This window comes from Limanda limanda, chromosome 19 (genome assembly GCF_963576545.1).
Source record: "Limanda limanda chromosome 19, fLimLim1.1, whole genome shotgun sequence".
Taxonomy (NCBI): domain Eukaryota; kingdom Metazoa; phylum Chordata; class Actinopteri; order Pleuronectiformes; family Pleuronectidae; genus Limanda; species Limanda limanda.
In genome coordinates, this window is record NC_083654.1 from 11,057,079 (window position 1) to 11,072,905 (window position 15,827).

The window sequence follows — 15,827 nt, forward strand, 5'->3', positions numbered from 1 at the left end:
TGAGAATGAGAGTTTGGAAGAGACAGGTGGGCAGGCTGCGTTCTTTTATACGCTTTAGAGAGGGTGTCTGCTCTGTTGCTGTAATGTTATTGGTCAAATGCACTTGACAAACATTTTGTTTTATACACAGCTGCCCGATAAAAGTGTTTTCACTGAGCACGAGGCAGTAAAACCAACAGCTCACATGGACGTCGCATAACTTTCCGCTTGATTCTTCCGTTCAACCTTTTGATCTCGTAAAACGCAGCTTTAGAAAAGACGACACGAGGGCAGATATGTCACTTTGTGGTAGACGTCTTGTCATTCAGACCAGGTAAACAACTGCAAAACATAAGTTGACACATCGACACTGTTGGGATTACAAAGTCTTTAATGTGTCCTCTCTTGTATCGTGAACTTTGTGTTTTTTCTAACGTGCAAACAGCATTGCCAACAAACGTGTATTAGAAGTGTTAGCCCCAGAATCCCCCAACACTGTAAAAAGACAATAAGGAAATAAAGGCGGAAATAATTGTTCACTAAATATCAACAACTGTTTAGCTTTGAAACGTCCATGAGAGATCTACTCTTTGTTTTTCTATGTTCTTAGATTTTATACATATTGATTGCACTATAACAGTGCCACAGTGTTTTGTTTCTTTTAAAGTAATCAATAATGATTGGTCCATGGTCCAATCAGAGTTGGCACGAAGCATTACACTGGTGAAGAAGCATCTTGCGAAATCCAGCTAACAAACAGATAAACCGCAATGAAAAGGACAAACTATCTGTTAATGATCCATCTGATATCAGTGCTTTTTAATTACCAGTGAGTCAATGTTCCCTTTGCCCTTTCTGGGAAGCTGCTGAGATCACTGGGCACCAGCAGCGGCCATTTATCTACAGATTTGATCATTTACTTTTATCTTTGTACTGAGCTTTTCCTTTAGAAATTCTTTACTCACTTTGATACAGTTGGAGGCTTCATAATAGATCCAGTTAAATAATACAAATAGTCTTAAAAAGTAAGAAAATTAGTTTGTCCAGTTTAGATTTATGATTCAAACATCTTAATATAAAAACCTTATCATTTTGACAAGCCCAAAATGCTTGATACCACTGTCTTCAACGGATCCAGTTAAGTTGAAGATTCTCATGTTCCTTAGAACTGTGCAAATCTGGTTTCTGATTTAAGAAGCAGGACTTCAAAATTAATACATTTATGATCTCCCTCTCGATTAAGACTAATAACACAAGGAATCCACTGAGTTCTGAATATTTTGGTGTTGTCTATGGAGTTTCTTATAGTGTAAGTGTTAAAAAAGAAAACGAAGATGGACCAAAAACATTCCTTCAAAACAGCTTCCCACCTCAGCCATGTTCTTTTTGGGCGCTTCAGAGAGGGTGCTTGATATCATTGGACATTTCAGTCATATACAACCACATTGTGAGTGAAGGCAGGTGAAATAAACCACCCGCTCACCTGGATGTCACATAAAACCTACAGTTTATTCATGTAATAGAATGTTCTTGATCAGGGCTTTGACAAAATTCTCTTCATCCAGACTTTGGATAGACACCAGGTTAGCTCTCTGTGACAAATAGTAGAGCTCTCCATCTGAAGGAGACACAGCACCGAGGGTCAGGGCGAACAGAAGGAGGAGCAGGATCATGTTGGCGTCTCTCTCTCTCTGTCACAGGAGCAGGACGAGGGGTTGGAGATGATCTGCACTGTTGAATGAGAAAGATAGTTTGAAGGAGACAGGTGGGCAGGCTGCAATTTTTTTATACGCTTCAGAGAGGGTGTCTGCTCTGTTGGTTTGATATTATTGGTCAAAGGCACTTGGCAAACACTTTGTTGCAGCTGCCCGATAAAAGTGTTACCTCTGAACACGAGGCAGAAAAAACAACAGCTCACCTGGATGTCATATACGTTTTCACATGATTTTTCAGTTAAACCTTTTGACCTCGTAAAACGCAGCTTTAGAAAAGACGACACGAGGACAGATATGTCACTTTGTGGTTGACGTCTCATTCACACCAGGTAAACAACTGCCAAACACAAGTTGACACATCGACAACGTTACGATTACAAAGTCTTGAATTTGTCCTCTCTTGTATTGTGAAGTTTGTGTTTTTTCCAACTTGCGAACAGCATTGCTTTAATTAAACAGGACTTCACACATACATGACAACAACTAATAAGTGACTGAGCACAGCAGACAGACTTGCTCATCTGCTGCCCTCTGCTGGCCACTGTCACAACCTACAGATAGTTTATAAGGAAGTCAAAGGTACTTTTAATGAAATATTAGTGCTATGAATGAATAGAATTTCCCTACAGCTTGGATCTCCCCAATTAGAGCTATACTGGTCACATGCTGTTAATAAATACATAATGATTTAAATATGATAGTCAACCAACGAATGTGTATCAGAAGTGTTTGCCCCAGAATCACCAAGCACCCTAAAAGTACAATAAGGAAATTAAAGAGAGGAAATAATTGTTCACTAATTTTTGACAACTGTTAAGCTTTGGAACGTCCAGGAGAGCTCTGCTCTTTGTTTCCTATGGTCATAGATTTTATGCATATGTATTGCACGATAATAGTGCCACAGTGTTTTGTTTCTTTTAATGTAATCAATAATGAGTGGTCCATGGCAGTGTCGGCGCTATGGGGGGGCATTCGCGGGCCACGCCCCCCCGACAGCCTTACTGTGCCCCCCCCCCCCCCCCCCCCAAGTCATGCCCTGTGTTGTATTAATTAATTATTTTTATTATAGTAAAAGTCAGACGTTTTCCTTTATAAATAGGCTATATAGGCTATTATTAAACGAAATCAAACAAAAATAATCTTAAAAGAAGTGTGTGTGTGATTGTTGATTGGTGTGTTTGAATTTATTATTACAATTGCGTCACGGTTGAGTTGACGGCTGTAGTCAGAGCGGAAGTTAGAGCGATAAGCATAAGCAACGAGGGTCAGGGACGTTAAAACACAAAAAGATGCATTGACTGTGATCATATATTTATTGATGCAATGGTGATAGTTGTACTGTAACATTACCTACTTAATTATTCGTAGGCTTGTCACTTGTGGTTTCGGCGATGCTCTGATGCGCACGGTGCACAGTAGGCTACTCAGTGTGTGGTTTCGCCGATGCGTGTGTGTGTGTGTGTGAGAGAGAGAGAGAGAGAGAGAGAGAGAGAGAGAGAGAGAGAGAGAGAGAGAGAGAGAGAGAGAGAGAGAGAGAGAGACTGTCTTACGTGCACTCATGTTTTGAGATTGGAGGTTAGTGTGTTTTGTGTGTTGGTTTGCGGAAAATTCGTTTTATGTCACTGTCAATTGAATGGGAACTTATGCCCCTCCGCTGTGAGCCTATGCCCCCCCATTAGATTGGTTCTGACGCCGACTCTGGTCCATGGTCCAATCAGATTTGGCACGAAACATTACACTGGTGAAGAAGCATCTTTCGAAATCCATCTAACAAACAGATAAACTGCAATGAGAAAAGACAAACTATCTGTCAATGATACATCTGATATCAGTGCTTTTTAAATACCAGTGAGTTCAATGTTCCCTTTGCCCTTTCTGGGAAGCTGCTGAGATCACTGGGCACCAGCAAAGGCCATTTATCTACAGTTTTGATAATTTACTTTAATTTTTGTTTTGAGCTTTCCCTTTGGAAATTCTTGACTCACTTTGAAACAGTTGTAGACTTTGTAATAGATCTGGTTAAATAGTACAAATGGTCTAAAAAAGTAAGAAAATGAGTTTGTCCAGTTTAGATTCATGATTCAAACATCTTAATATAACATAGCCATTCTTTTTTTTTTCACTTGGCTTTAATTTGACAAGCCCAAAATGCTTGATACCACTGTCTTCAATGGATCCAGTTAAATGGAATATTTTATTTCTTTTACTTACTCATGTTCCTTAGAACTGTGCAAATCTGGTTTCTGATTTAAGGAGCAGGACTTCCACCGAGTTCTGAATATTTTGGTGTTGTCTATGGAGATTCTTATAGTGTAAGTGTTAAAAAAAGAAAACAAAGATGGACCAAATACATTCCTCTAAAACAGCTTCCCACCTAAGCCATGTTCTTTTTGGGAGCTTCAGAGAGGGTGCTCGATATCATTGGACATTTCAGTCATATACAACCACATTGTGAGTGAACGCAGGTGAAATAAAACACCCGCTCACCTGGATGTCACATAAAACCTAAAGTTTATTAATTTTCAGTAAAATGTTCACATACTAAAACGAAGCTTTAGAAAAGACGTGTAGCTCCAGCTATCTGAAGGCTGAGGGGTCACGAGGGGGAGACGTATTGCTTCATTGTTGACTCTTTTTGTTTCCATTTACAACAGATAAGTAATAACATAACAACTGTAGGCGTATATATTTACACAGACAATATTACAATAGTACAAAGCCTTCAATGTGTCCTGTCTTGCATTGTGAACTTTTTGTTTTTATTTTAACATGCAAACAGAATTTAAACATTGTTGTAAAAAATCTTTACACAGTTATGACAATGACAAAAATACTGAATACAACCTCCTGTGGTTTTCTCGAACGTCATCACACCAACTTGCTCCTCTGCTGCCCTCAAGTGGCCACAAAACAGAACACATACTTTTACATTCCAGCAGTGCAGCTTCAAACCCAGACATACCTTTTTGATCTGATGTGTTTGCACGTGTTAAACCTCAGGCACATAAACCGAAATATTGTCAACTTTAAAATACATAAATAAACAATATATCATAATAAATAACTAATTCAGCACAATTTTTCTGGTCCGTGGACGAGGTGGAGCAGAGTTGTGCCTGTGCATGTGTGTGTGATGGTAAATAGTAAATATGACGACCACAGGGCCTCTCTATGACGCTGAATACGAAGAAACCAAAGCTCTGACTCATCAGCTCCTACAGCCGAATCACAAATCACTGAATTAGTTTCACAAAAAGCATCTTTGAAATTTGACTTTAAAAAGAAATAACAAGAGTCTCTCACAATTAAAAAGCTAAATACAACTAAATTGTTGCCAAAGTAAGAACACGCTGGAGTTTTGCTGCTACTGCTGCATTTGGTCTGGTGTGACCAGTCGTTTTTTAGAATATAGGACAAGATGGTGAATATCCATTGTACGTTTGAAGGTCTTCTGCACAATATAAGTTACAAACTACCAGTAGATGTTAGCAGGTGTTTGCAGCCACCAGCGGATGTTAGGGATGTCCCACTTCAGCTGTGCAAGTTTGCATCATCAAGTGTTTTGGCCTCGTAATCAATGATACAGGACGAATTTGAGCCTACGCTGAGATAAAGGTAAATTTGACTGGCTACTGGCTTGTTTGTATATAAATAGAAATAGATTGCATTCGTCTATTTGAATGTAATTTCAAATTGAATATTATCATTTGAATATTATTCAAATTTTCATAAATTGTTAATGTAGCATTTGTGGACGTCAATAACTGGAAGGAAATGATCTCAAGGCTCACTTGTGTAATATTAGGCAACACTTCCTGGAGGATAATGTGTGTAGTATTTTAGATTTTAAATATATCTACGTGGTTACAAAGCATGACATAAAATTAAGTTTAAGGTGAGTCTTCCCCTTGTGATCACTTTTATAAAGATACTGGAAAAATTACCACAAAAATTGGTGGAACTATGTGGTAAAGGTCACAGTAGAGCCCATTCAGTTTGGGTTCTGGGTCTGGGGGCAGATCCAGGATCTTTTTTTACATTCTTTAACATTGTGATTAAGGGCGTTTTTCAACATTTTCATTGATTTCACAGAGAAGAATTAATGGTTCTTGACAAAAAAATAAAATTGGACATGTTTAGGGGGTATTGTGTGCAATTTGATGCCGATCCATATAGAAATCTGGACCAACTGAACCAAAGAATCTTTTTTCAAATTCAGATTTACCCAGCTGAATCATCATGGTCTGCAGGAGAGAGCAGCTCTGTGTTCTGAACAAGGCTTCGTTTTGAAATGATGGTGATGATGAACACTTGTTGCAACAAACATTTCCACTGTATCGCACTCTACCCCCATGCTTCATAGCTATCTAAACAATGCAAGACATGCATCACCACGCACGTCACACTTAGGAATCTCAACCTCGGATGGTTCCTCCTACTGAGCAGAAAAGCACCACTGAAGTGACGGCATGAACATACGCAGGGCAAAATGATGCAAACACAAGCGAGGTCTGCTCATGGGTCTGGAGAGTGTCTGGCCTTGTGTGTTTCATATATCATATATCATTTCTTAATAATTCCCCTCATCTCCTGCTGCATTTTGGTTCTGATGACGACAGTGAGGCAGGGTTATAATTATATTTACAAGACTCACTGGTTCCTCTGGGATTCGAATGACAAATAGAAGCTTTTCGTGAGTAGTGGATGTGTCAACAGGAATACACATCCAGAATATGAGAACTTACTTGATTCAGAAAGGAGAATTTTCTCCAATATTTATTTAATTATAAGAATTTTAGAAGTTTTGAAAAATCAGTGGATGAACCAAATCGGTAAAACTCCCACCAGACATTGCCAACGAACATGTGTCAGAAGTTTTTGCCCCTGAATCACCCAACACTCTAAAAAGACAATAAGGAAAATAAAGGAGGAAATAATTGTTCACTAAATATTAACAACTGTTTAGCTTTGGAACGTCCAGGAGAGCTCTGCTCTTTGTTTTTCTATATTCTCAGATTTTATGCATATTTATTGCACCATAATAGTGCCACAGTTTTTTATTTCTTTTAAAGTAATCCGTAATGATTGATCCATGGTCCCATCAGTATTGCCGGGAAAAATTACACTGGTGAAGAAACATCTTTCGAAGTCCAGCTAACAAACAGATAAACAGCAATGAGAAAGACAAACTATCTGTCAATGATCCATCTGATATCAGTGCTTTTTAAATACCAGCGAGTTCAATGTTCCCTTTGCCATTTCTGGGAAGCTGCTGAGATCACTGGGCACCAGCAGCTGCCATAGATCTACAGATTTGATCATTTACTTTAATCTTTGTACTGAGCTTTTCCTTTGGAAATTCTTGACAACCTTTGACACAGTTGCAGGCTTCGTAATAGATCCGGTTAAATAGTACAAATTGTCTAAAAAAGTAAGAAAATTAGTTTGTCCAGCAGTTTAGATTCATGATTCAAACATCTTAATATAAAAACTTCATCATCTCCTATTATTTTCACTTTGCTTTTAATTTGACAAGCCCAAAATGCTTGATACCACTCTCTTCAATGGATCGAGTTGAGTAGAAGATTTTCTTTCTTTTAATTACTCATGTTCCTTAGAACTGTGCAAATCTGGTTTCTGATTTAACAGAGCAGGACTTCAAAACTAATTCATTAATGATCTCCCTGTCGATTAAGACTAATAACACAAGGAATCCACTGAGTTCTGAATATTTTGGTGTTGTCTATGGAGTTTCTTATAGTGTAAGTGTTTAAAAAAGAAAACGAAGATGGACCAAATACATTCCTCTAAAACAGCTTCCCACCTCAGCCATGTTCTTTTTGGGAACTTCAGAGAGGGTGTTTGATATCATTGGACATTTCAGTAATATACAACCACATTGTGAGTGAAGGCAGGTGAAATAAACCACCCGCTCACCTGGATGTCACATAAAACCTATAGTTTATTAATTTTCAATAAAACGTTCACATAGTAAAACGAAGCTTTAGAAAAGACGTGTAGCTCCAGCTATCTGAAGGCTGAGGGGTCACGAGGGGGAGACGTATTGCTTCATTGTTGACTCTTTTTGTTTCCATTTACAACAGATAAGTAATAACATAACTGTAGGCGTATATTTACACAGACATTATAACAATAGTACAAAGCCTTCAATGTGTCCTGTCTTGCATTGTGAACTTTGTGTTTTTCTTTTAACATGCAAACAGAATTTAAACATTGTTATAAAAAATCTCTACACAGTTATGACAATGACAAAATACTGAATACAACCTCCTGTGGTTTATCGAACGTCATCACACCAACTTGCTCCTCTGTTGCCCTCAAGTGGCCACAAAACAGAACACATACTTTTACATTCCAGCAGTGCAGCTTCAAACCCACACACACCTTTTTGATCTGATGTGTTTGCACGTGTTAAACCTCAGGCACATAAACCGAAATATTGTCAACTTTAAAATACATAAATAAACAATATATCATAATAAATAACTAATTCAGCACAATTTTTCTGGTCCGTGGACGAGGTGGAGCAGAGTTGTGCCTGTGCAGTGTGTGTGATGGTTAATAGTAAATATGACGACCACAGGGCCTCTCTATGACGCTGAATACGAAGAAACCAAAGCTCTGAATCATCAGCTCTTGCAGCCAAATCACAAATCACTGAATTAGTTTCACAAAAAGCATCTTTGAAATTTGACTTTAAAAAGAAATAACAAGCGTCTCTCACAATTAAAAAGCTAAATACAACTAAATTGTTGCCGAAGTAAGAACCCGCTGGAGTTTTGCTGCTACTGCTGCATTTGGTCTGGTGTGAACAGTCGTTTTTTAGAATATAGGACAAGATGGTGAATATCCATTGTACGTTTGAAGGTCTTCAGCACAATATAAGTTACCAACTACCAGTCGATGTTAGCAGGTGTTTGCAGCCACCAGCGGATGTTAGGGATGTCCCACTTCAGCTGTGCAAGTTTGCATCAAGTGTTTTGGCCTCGTAATCAATGATACAGGACGAATTTGAACGTACGCTGAGATAAAGGTAAATCTGACTGGCTACTGGCTTGTTTGTATATAAATAGAAATAGATTACAATCATCTATTTGAATATAATTTCAAATTGAATATTATCATTTGAATATTAAAATTTTCATAAATTGTTAATGTAGCATTTGTGGACGTCAATAACTAGAAGGAAATTATCTCAAGGCTCACATGTGTAATATCAGGCAACACTTCCTGGAGGATAATGTGTGTAGTATTTTAGATTTTAAATATATGTACTTGGTTACATAGCATGACAAAAGCAAAAGTCACAGTAGAGCCCATTCAGTTTGGGTTCTGGGTCTGGGGGCAGATCCAGGATCTTTTTTACATTCTTTAACATTTTGATTAAGGGCGTTTTTCAACATTTTCATTGATTTCACAGAGAAGAATTAATGGTTCTTGAATTTAAAAAAATTGGACATGTTTAGGGGTATTGTGTGCAATTTGATGCCAATCCATATAAAAATCTGGACCAACTGAACCAAAGAATCTTTTTTCAAATTCAGATTTTCATTTACCCAGCTGAATAATCATGGTCTGCAGGAGAGAGCAGCTCTGTGTTCTGAACAAGGCTTCGTTTTGAAATTATGGTGATGATGAACACTTGTGGCAACAAACATTTCTACTGTATTGCACTTTACCCCCATGCTTCATAGCTATCTAAACAATGCAAGACATGCATCACCACGCACGTGACACTTAGGAATCTCAACCTCGGATGGTTCCTCCTACTGAGCAGAAAAGCACCACTGAAGTGACGGCATGAACATACGCAGGGCAAAATGATGCAAACACAAGTGAGGTCTGCTCATGGGTCTGGAGAGTGTCTGGCTTTGTATGTATCATATATCATATCTTAATAATTCCCCTCATCTCCTGCTGCATTTTGGTTCTGATGACGACAGTGAGGCAGGGTTATAATTATATTTACAAGAATCACTGGTTCCTCTGGGATTCAAACGACAAATAGAAACTTTTCGTGAGTAGTGGATGTGTCAACAGGAATACACATCCAGAATATGAGAACTTACTTGATTCAGAAAGGAGAATTTTCCCAATATTTATTTAATTATAAGAATTTTAGAAGTTTTGAAAAATCAGTGGATGAACCAAATCGGTAAAACTCCCACCAGACATTCTTACTATAAAAGGAGAAAGTATGTGCCCTTGTGCTTCATGTACAATTTCAACAACCTGTGTTACTTTTCAGACAGTTTACACATGATCCCTTCTGAATGAAGTGATCTTTTCAGTCAGTAAGAACAAATAGTAACAGGTTAGAATCTGCTCATGAACATGATTTTGTAGAATAAAGCTATTTCTTAACTGTGATGCAGTGCTTTGACTTTAACTACTGGGGCTGTATTTCCATAGCAACCCATGATGTGAGGAATAACATTTTATACAACTTGAAATCAGTCATCATAATGTCAGAAAGCATCTCTACAAGGAGTCAGAGCTGCTTCACATGATCAAGGACCAGACGTCATTTCAGAGCTCACTCAAAACTAAACAAATCTGTGATTAAAAAAAATGAAAAACAAAACAAGATTTCAACATCTGTGCTACAGGACTCAACGTGACATTTGGCACTGAAAAATGTATGGGTCCATATTATATACAATGTAAAATAATCTATTCACAGAAAAAAACACATCACAGAGAAGAGATCACGAGGAGTGTTAAAAGTCAGCCAACGATTCAACTATACGGGGTTTCAAACCTCACGGGTCAGTCAGTGGAAACCTCTCACAACGCTCCATTCACGGGCCAGGACTGACACGCCATTAATGTTGCACCTTTTGTCACTGAAGCTGCAAGTTTTTAGTCAAAATACAGAACTTTAGTGAGAAAATGGTAAAAAAAAAGGTGCTGAATAATATGCTACAGAACATAACCAAACCTACACCTGCATAACTACAGAATGTATCCTGCGTATACATGCATCACGAGACAGATACGTGGTATGCAGATTAAATGATAGGACACCGTCAGGTTATAAACACAGAGCGTTTGTGACTGAAATGATGACGAGGCTCTCGCGTCCTATTTGACCTCCAGAGGAAACTGACGAGACTTTGACAGAATTAAAGGAAACGTTCCACCTGCTGGACAGGCTCATAAATAACCAAAAGCTCATCACAAGAACTAAACCAAGGGCATATTCAGTCCAATAGATAATTTACAAACTAATTACAGCGTCCTTTACCGTCTCTCTCAGTTTGGCAAATCTCTGCGCTGCTGCACAGATTCTCTTCTCAGAGACATTTCACAAAGCGTGTGAATCCTTCAAAAGCACATGTCCAGTGTTTGAAGCCGAGTGCAGCTCTGTGTCTTTGTGGGTTTCACCACTTGGCAGCAGTGTGTGTGCGTGCGAGTATGCGACATTGTGTTGTGAAGTGTCCTCCGTGTCACAGAAGCTAGGATCTCCATTCCGCTGTGTCCAGTGAGGTTGTGTGTTTAAGCACGTGGCTCCAGTTTGTGCGACAGCTCGAAAAGAGTCTGCTGATTGTCGATGATGTGCAGGTAGTTGACGCTCGCCCTCACCTCCGCACTGTTCACCCCGATTACCTCGTTGCCTAGGAGACAGACACAAAACACGCGAGTCAGTCATGCAGAAGAGTTTTCCGCCTTAGTCAATAACACACTGGAAATGGTTGCTTAGGAACTGTAACAGAAAGAGAAAAGGTGCAACGGATTGGTGCAGTACACCAACTCAACTGCAGATGGTGGCAGATTCCTCACGATGAATTGATGCAAACACTAATATTCAATTCATACAACACTTCATCAGAGACAGTGAAACTATCAGAGCCCCTGGTAAAAAAACAACTGTCTCATCATTTGTGATGTTTGGATCATTTACACCAATTAAATTCACCCAGAAACAAGAGGACTCACCTGGTTGGTCGCTCTGGCAGTGGCGAATCATCCTCACGGTGTCGGCGATCATATGCTGTTGGTGTAGGAGACATGGCGCATCAATGCAGAGAAAAAATATCTAATATTTCACATTGAACAACATGAATACCAGCTAAAATTATATTTTTATTCAAAATAAGGCAGATCATTTCATTTTTTGTCAGTTGTCAATTAATATGTTGAAAAGAAAACAGAAACTTTATGTAAAATAGAGCCTGGTCTCTTACACTAACTCCTTAATTTCAGTAGCACTCTCCTCTCCATTACTACTCTCTGCCTCCTGCAGCACTTTTCTACTCTCATGATAAATGCACCCCTTTTTAATAATGTTAATTATGCTTTTGTAGTGACCAGAACTCATTAGCCGGCCAGTAATCCTGTTTCAGTGCTTTTCCCCTGGCACCACTCTGGAGTGATTCTATTGCTGAAGATTAACTTGGCAGTGATGCGCTCAAGCAACCCTCCTGAAACAGGTTGGAATTAAAATCAGAGTGGTTTTAACAAAGGAAAAAAACACGCCTATTTCCAAGTTGTAGTTAGAAAAAAAAGGCAAAAAACAAAACAGAAATACCGCCCTGTCGTTGTATGCCTCTGCCAACAAGTGCAATTTAGTTTTTTTGGTAAGTGCTATTCTGATTAACAGGGGTACTCAGTTCCATCTCCAGCTCCTCCTGTCCACATGTCGCTGGTTCCTTTGGCAACAAACTGAAACTCCTGATGATGAAGCCACTACGGTGCATCGTAGCTCACTGCCATTAGTATGTAATTGTGAATGAGAGGCAAAAAGTACCGAATAAATGACTACATTTATATCAGTTTTATCATTGATGGGGTTGATCAATCAATCAGTCAGCTGTTAATGCATCTCATCTTGTTCTCTAAAAATTCACTTGAGCATTTATAGAGCTAAGATTCCTGAAAAAGGATTGAGAGTTGAAAGAAAAACTCGGAAAGACTCAACTCACCAGCTTCTCAAAGTTGACCAGGTTGTCATGGAACGTCTTATTTCCCTCGTGGATAAAGGTGATATCTAAGAGCAGTGGACAGTCATATTAAAGTTTCACTCATCAGTGCGTGTGTGCTTGTGTGTGTGTGTGTGTGTGTGTGTGTGTGTGTGTGTGTGTGTGTGTGTGTGTGTGTGTGTGTGTGTGTGTGTGTGTGTGTGATGATACCTTTCAGGAGAAGAGGCATAAAAGGGATCTTGGGAGGTTTCATCCTCTTGAAGGATTCCCTGTAGGCTTTGTGGTTCAGAGACGGATCCTGGAGAAAGACAGGCAGAGAGAGAAGAGAGTAGAAATATTTGATTATCAAATCAAAAGAAGAACATCTCTCACACTGCATTTATCTTATTAAGTCTCACCGTGATGAGCTCCAACTCTGAGAAAAGCTTCTTGAACTTCCCCGGACATTTCTGAAAGGAAGATGCATGGTCAGAATTAGATTTAAAACAAAAAGTATGTGTATGAATGAATACACTAAACAAAACAACACACACACAGACACACACTTACCTCCCAGGTTTGGTTGAGTCTGCTGACAGCTGCGGTGTTGAGACCCATGATGATGGCAAATGCAGAGTTCAAATTTCTTTGGGCTTTGCAACTACAAGCAAACAAAAATGTGACAAAATATATCAAAGTGCAGAGAACTCTTGATTTTTCCAATAAATACAAGTTCATTTTAGTTTGAGTTCTTACTGAGCAGCGATCTTGATGAACTTCTTCAGCAGCTGCACTCTCTTATTGAGTGAGACACACATGAGCACCTCGGACATGACCCACTGCTGGACCTCGTTGCAGCGCTGGAGGAGGAGTGAGAGCGCTGTCGTGTGGCCGGATCCGGGAGCACGGCTGAGGGTGTAGTACACCAGCTCCTGCTGCAGGTGGGAAGCAGGAATAAGGAGTGTGAGTGAAAGACGTCAAGCTTTTCAGACGAATGCACGAAAATCCCTTCCTTTAGTAATTTTCCAGAAGCCTATGTGACATGTTAATCAACTTGTTTTGACCAAAATATTAAAAAAAAAATACAAATGTTATTTTAAATTATATAAAAACAGAAAACAGAAAGCAGTAAAAGCTCACATTTCAGATCAAGAGTAAAACACTAAAAGGTGTCTAAAGATTCGCTAACACCGAACATGTCTTTACTGTGCTTCACACTGATGACAACTAACATTCAGCTCTTCCTGGCAGCCACTCAGCTCTGAGTCTTTGATGCCCGTGTCCAAGAAATGAAAACTTTTAGTTTACAGAAGAAATAATGCAGAAGAAATAGACAATGTTTTCTTTTTCAATCCATGTTCTATATATTTGTGCTCTTATATTTGGTTAAATGAGTTCAGACCTCGTGAATGGATTTGAAGAGGCTCCAGTCCAGGTGTGCTAGAGCAGCCGCCACGTCCCAGGTGTTGATGCCTAAGAGTCGTACGGGCCTCCTGCTGAGCTCACCACTGTCTGTTAGAGGAGGCTGCGCATACAAGCACACAAGGAAAAGTGAGGTTAACGCAGATACAGTAACTGTATCTAAGGAAAGAGGACTATTTCTAGATGATAAACAAAAACAAAAGTATTGCAGCTTCATGATAAACACCAATCAGGCTGGAGGGAGATTCAGACACAAATCGTCATTAATAAAAGAATATGTGCAAGTGCCTTTTGCCAACACACAGGCTGAGATGGGAGCACTGGTTGTTACATCCCTATATATACTACATTTCTGCTTTTGTGTGGCTGAAAGTTTATATTAATTCAGCAGATATATGCTAAATTAAATAATTAAATTGGTTTATTGTAGAGAATCTATTGTTTACTCAATGTACATTTCCAACAAGAAAACTTTGTAAAATGCCAAATAGTGCCAAATAATTTTAGGATTCACAGCTGAGGCTCCTGTCTAAAAGAAAAATACAGAACAACTCTTAACCTGATACAGCACTTTCCATTTCTGCTGTCACACACAGTTGGGCGTCAAAATAATTGTGGCTCGCACCTTTTCTTTCCTATCGAGTCAGAGTTAATAACCATCACCTGACCTGAATCTCTCCAGCTCGTTTATAATGCATGACTCATTACACTGTGGAAATGTATCAGCTGGGGATGTAGAATATTAATTTTAATGCTCGATTTCGCCGGAAGACAATACAATGGTTAACCAACAGTATCAGAGTCAGCAAATTACCAAATAATCATATCTTTGAGAGGTTGTGGTTTGCTTTAAACCTGCCAGCTGCACTTTTATAGACTTCTGTCAACGTATATCAATCACATGGAAAGATCGAATGATATGGAATGATAGAGCAGTGCAGTTACATACCAAGATCTCAGTGAGATCCCTGCGACAGGCCACAAGCTTTCCCTGTGGGGTCAGAGACTCTGAATACACACAGTCACTGGGCTGTAACACCCTCCGCTCTGCAGAAACCATCGTTTAAGGGAAGAGAAGGGAAGAAGCAGAGAGGAAATGAGGATGGTAATTTAGAGCCAAGAGTGTAGAAAGTTATGATTCGATTTTTTAAGAAAATTATGTTTGACCCATGAGTGCTCAATATTCATCACTACATGAGTTCTTATTATATAGTACTCACTATAAGTATATTATTACAAAGCTACAACATCTGTTTGTACACAGACTGACAAACATCTGCCGCTGAACTCAAAACCAGGTAGTTCCTTCTACAGTTGGTGTCTCCTGGACCCCACTTTGCCATTATGACACATACACGAGTACATGTATCTGTATATTGATTCAGCAGTAAAGGCTGAACACAGTTTATTTAGGTAGAGAAGCAGAGAAGTCTTAAAAGTTCACTAAGTAACAAATGGTTAACAGCAAAAATGTTAGCCTAAAGTCATTGATAACGTGTTGTTATTGTTAAAAGCATGGATAAGTCGTTAATAGTGATACTGAAGTAGCCAAAAGTGATGCAAACTTTACCAAATTGACCAAACACCAAATTTTCAATAGTATTAAAAATAGTGTGACAATATTGACTTCAATGTAATTGCAATGATGAGTTTATAATCCTTTAAAAAGAACATATTTGGTACATGAAGGTGGTCTCAATGAGGGACTACTTCGGACAAACAAGGGAAGGAACAGATGTAGATACAAATTTAATTTGAAAGGGAATTTAATATTTGTGTTCACTGTGTT

General features: G+C 38.9%; 1 protein-coding gene across 1 annotated transcript in view; it reads right to left on the minus strand.

Annotated features, from left to right (window-relative positions):
• Positions 1 to 7,638: 7,638 nt before the first annotated feature.
• The window catches only part of LOC133025869 (rap guanine nucleotide exchange factor 5-like), a 44,740-nt gene continuing 36,551 nt past the window's right edge, over positions 7,639 to 15,827 (minus strand). Inside the window, exons 18-26 of the mRNA XM_061092654.1 lie at positions 14,988 to 15,085; positions 14,019 to 14,141; positions 13,373 to 13,551; positions 13,187 to 13,277; positions 13,036 to 13,086; positions 12,848 to 12,935; positions 12,641 to 12,705; positions 11,655 to 11,709; positions 7,639 to 11,332 (exon numbers count right to left, since the gene is read on the minus strand). Coding sequence (XP_060948637.1) covers positions 11,214 to 11,332; positions 11,655 to 11,709; positions 12,641 to 12,705; positions 12,848 to 12,935; positions 13,036 to 13,086; positions 13,187 to 13,277; positions 13,373 to 13,551; positions 14,019 to 14,141; positions 14,988 to 15,085 — 869 coding nt within the window. The 3' untranslated portion in view covers positions 7,639 to 11,213. The remainder of the gene's footprint in view (positions 11,333 to 11,654; positions 11,710 to 12,640; positions 12,706 to 12,847; positions 12,936 to 13,035; positions 13,087 to 13,186; positions 13,278 to 13,372; positions 13,552 to 14,018; positions 14,142 to 14,987; positions 15,086 to 15,827) is intronic.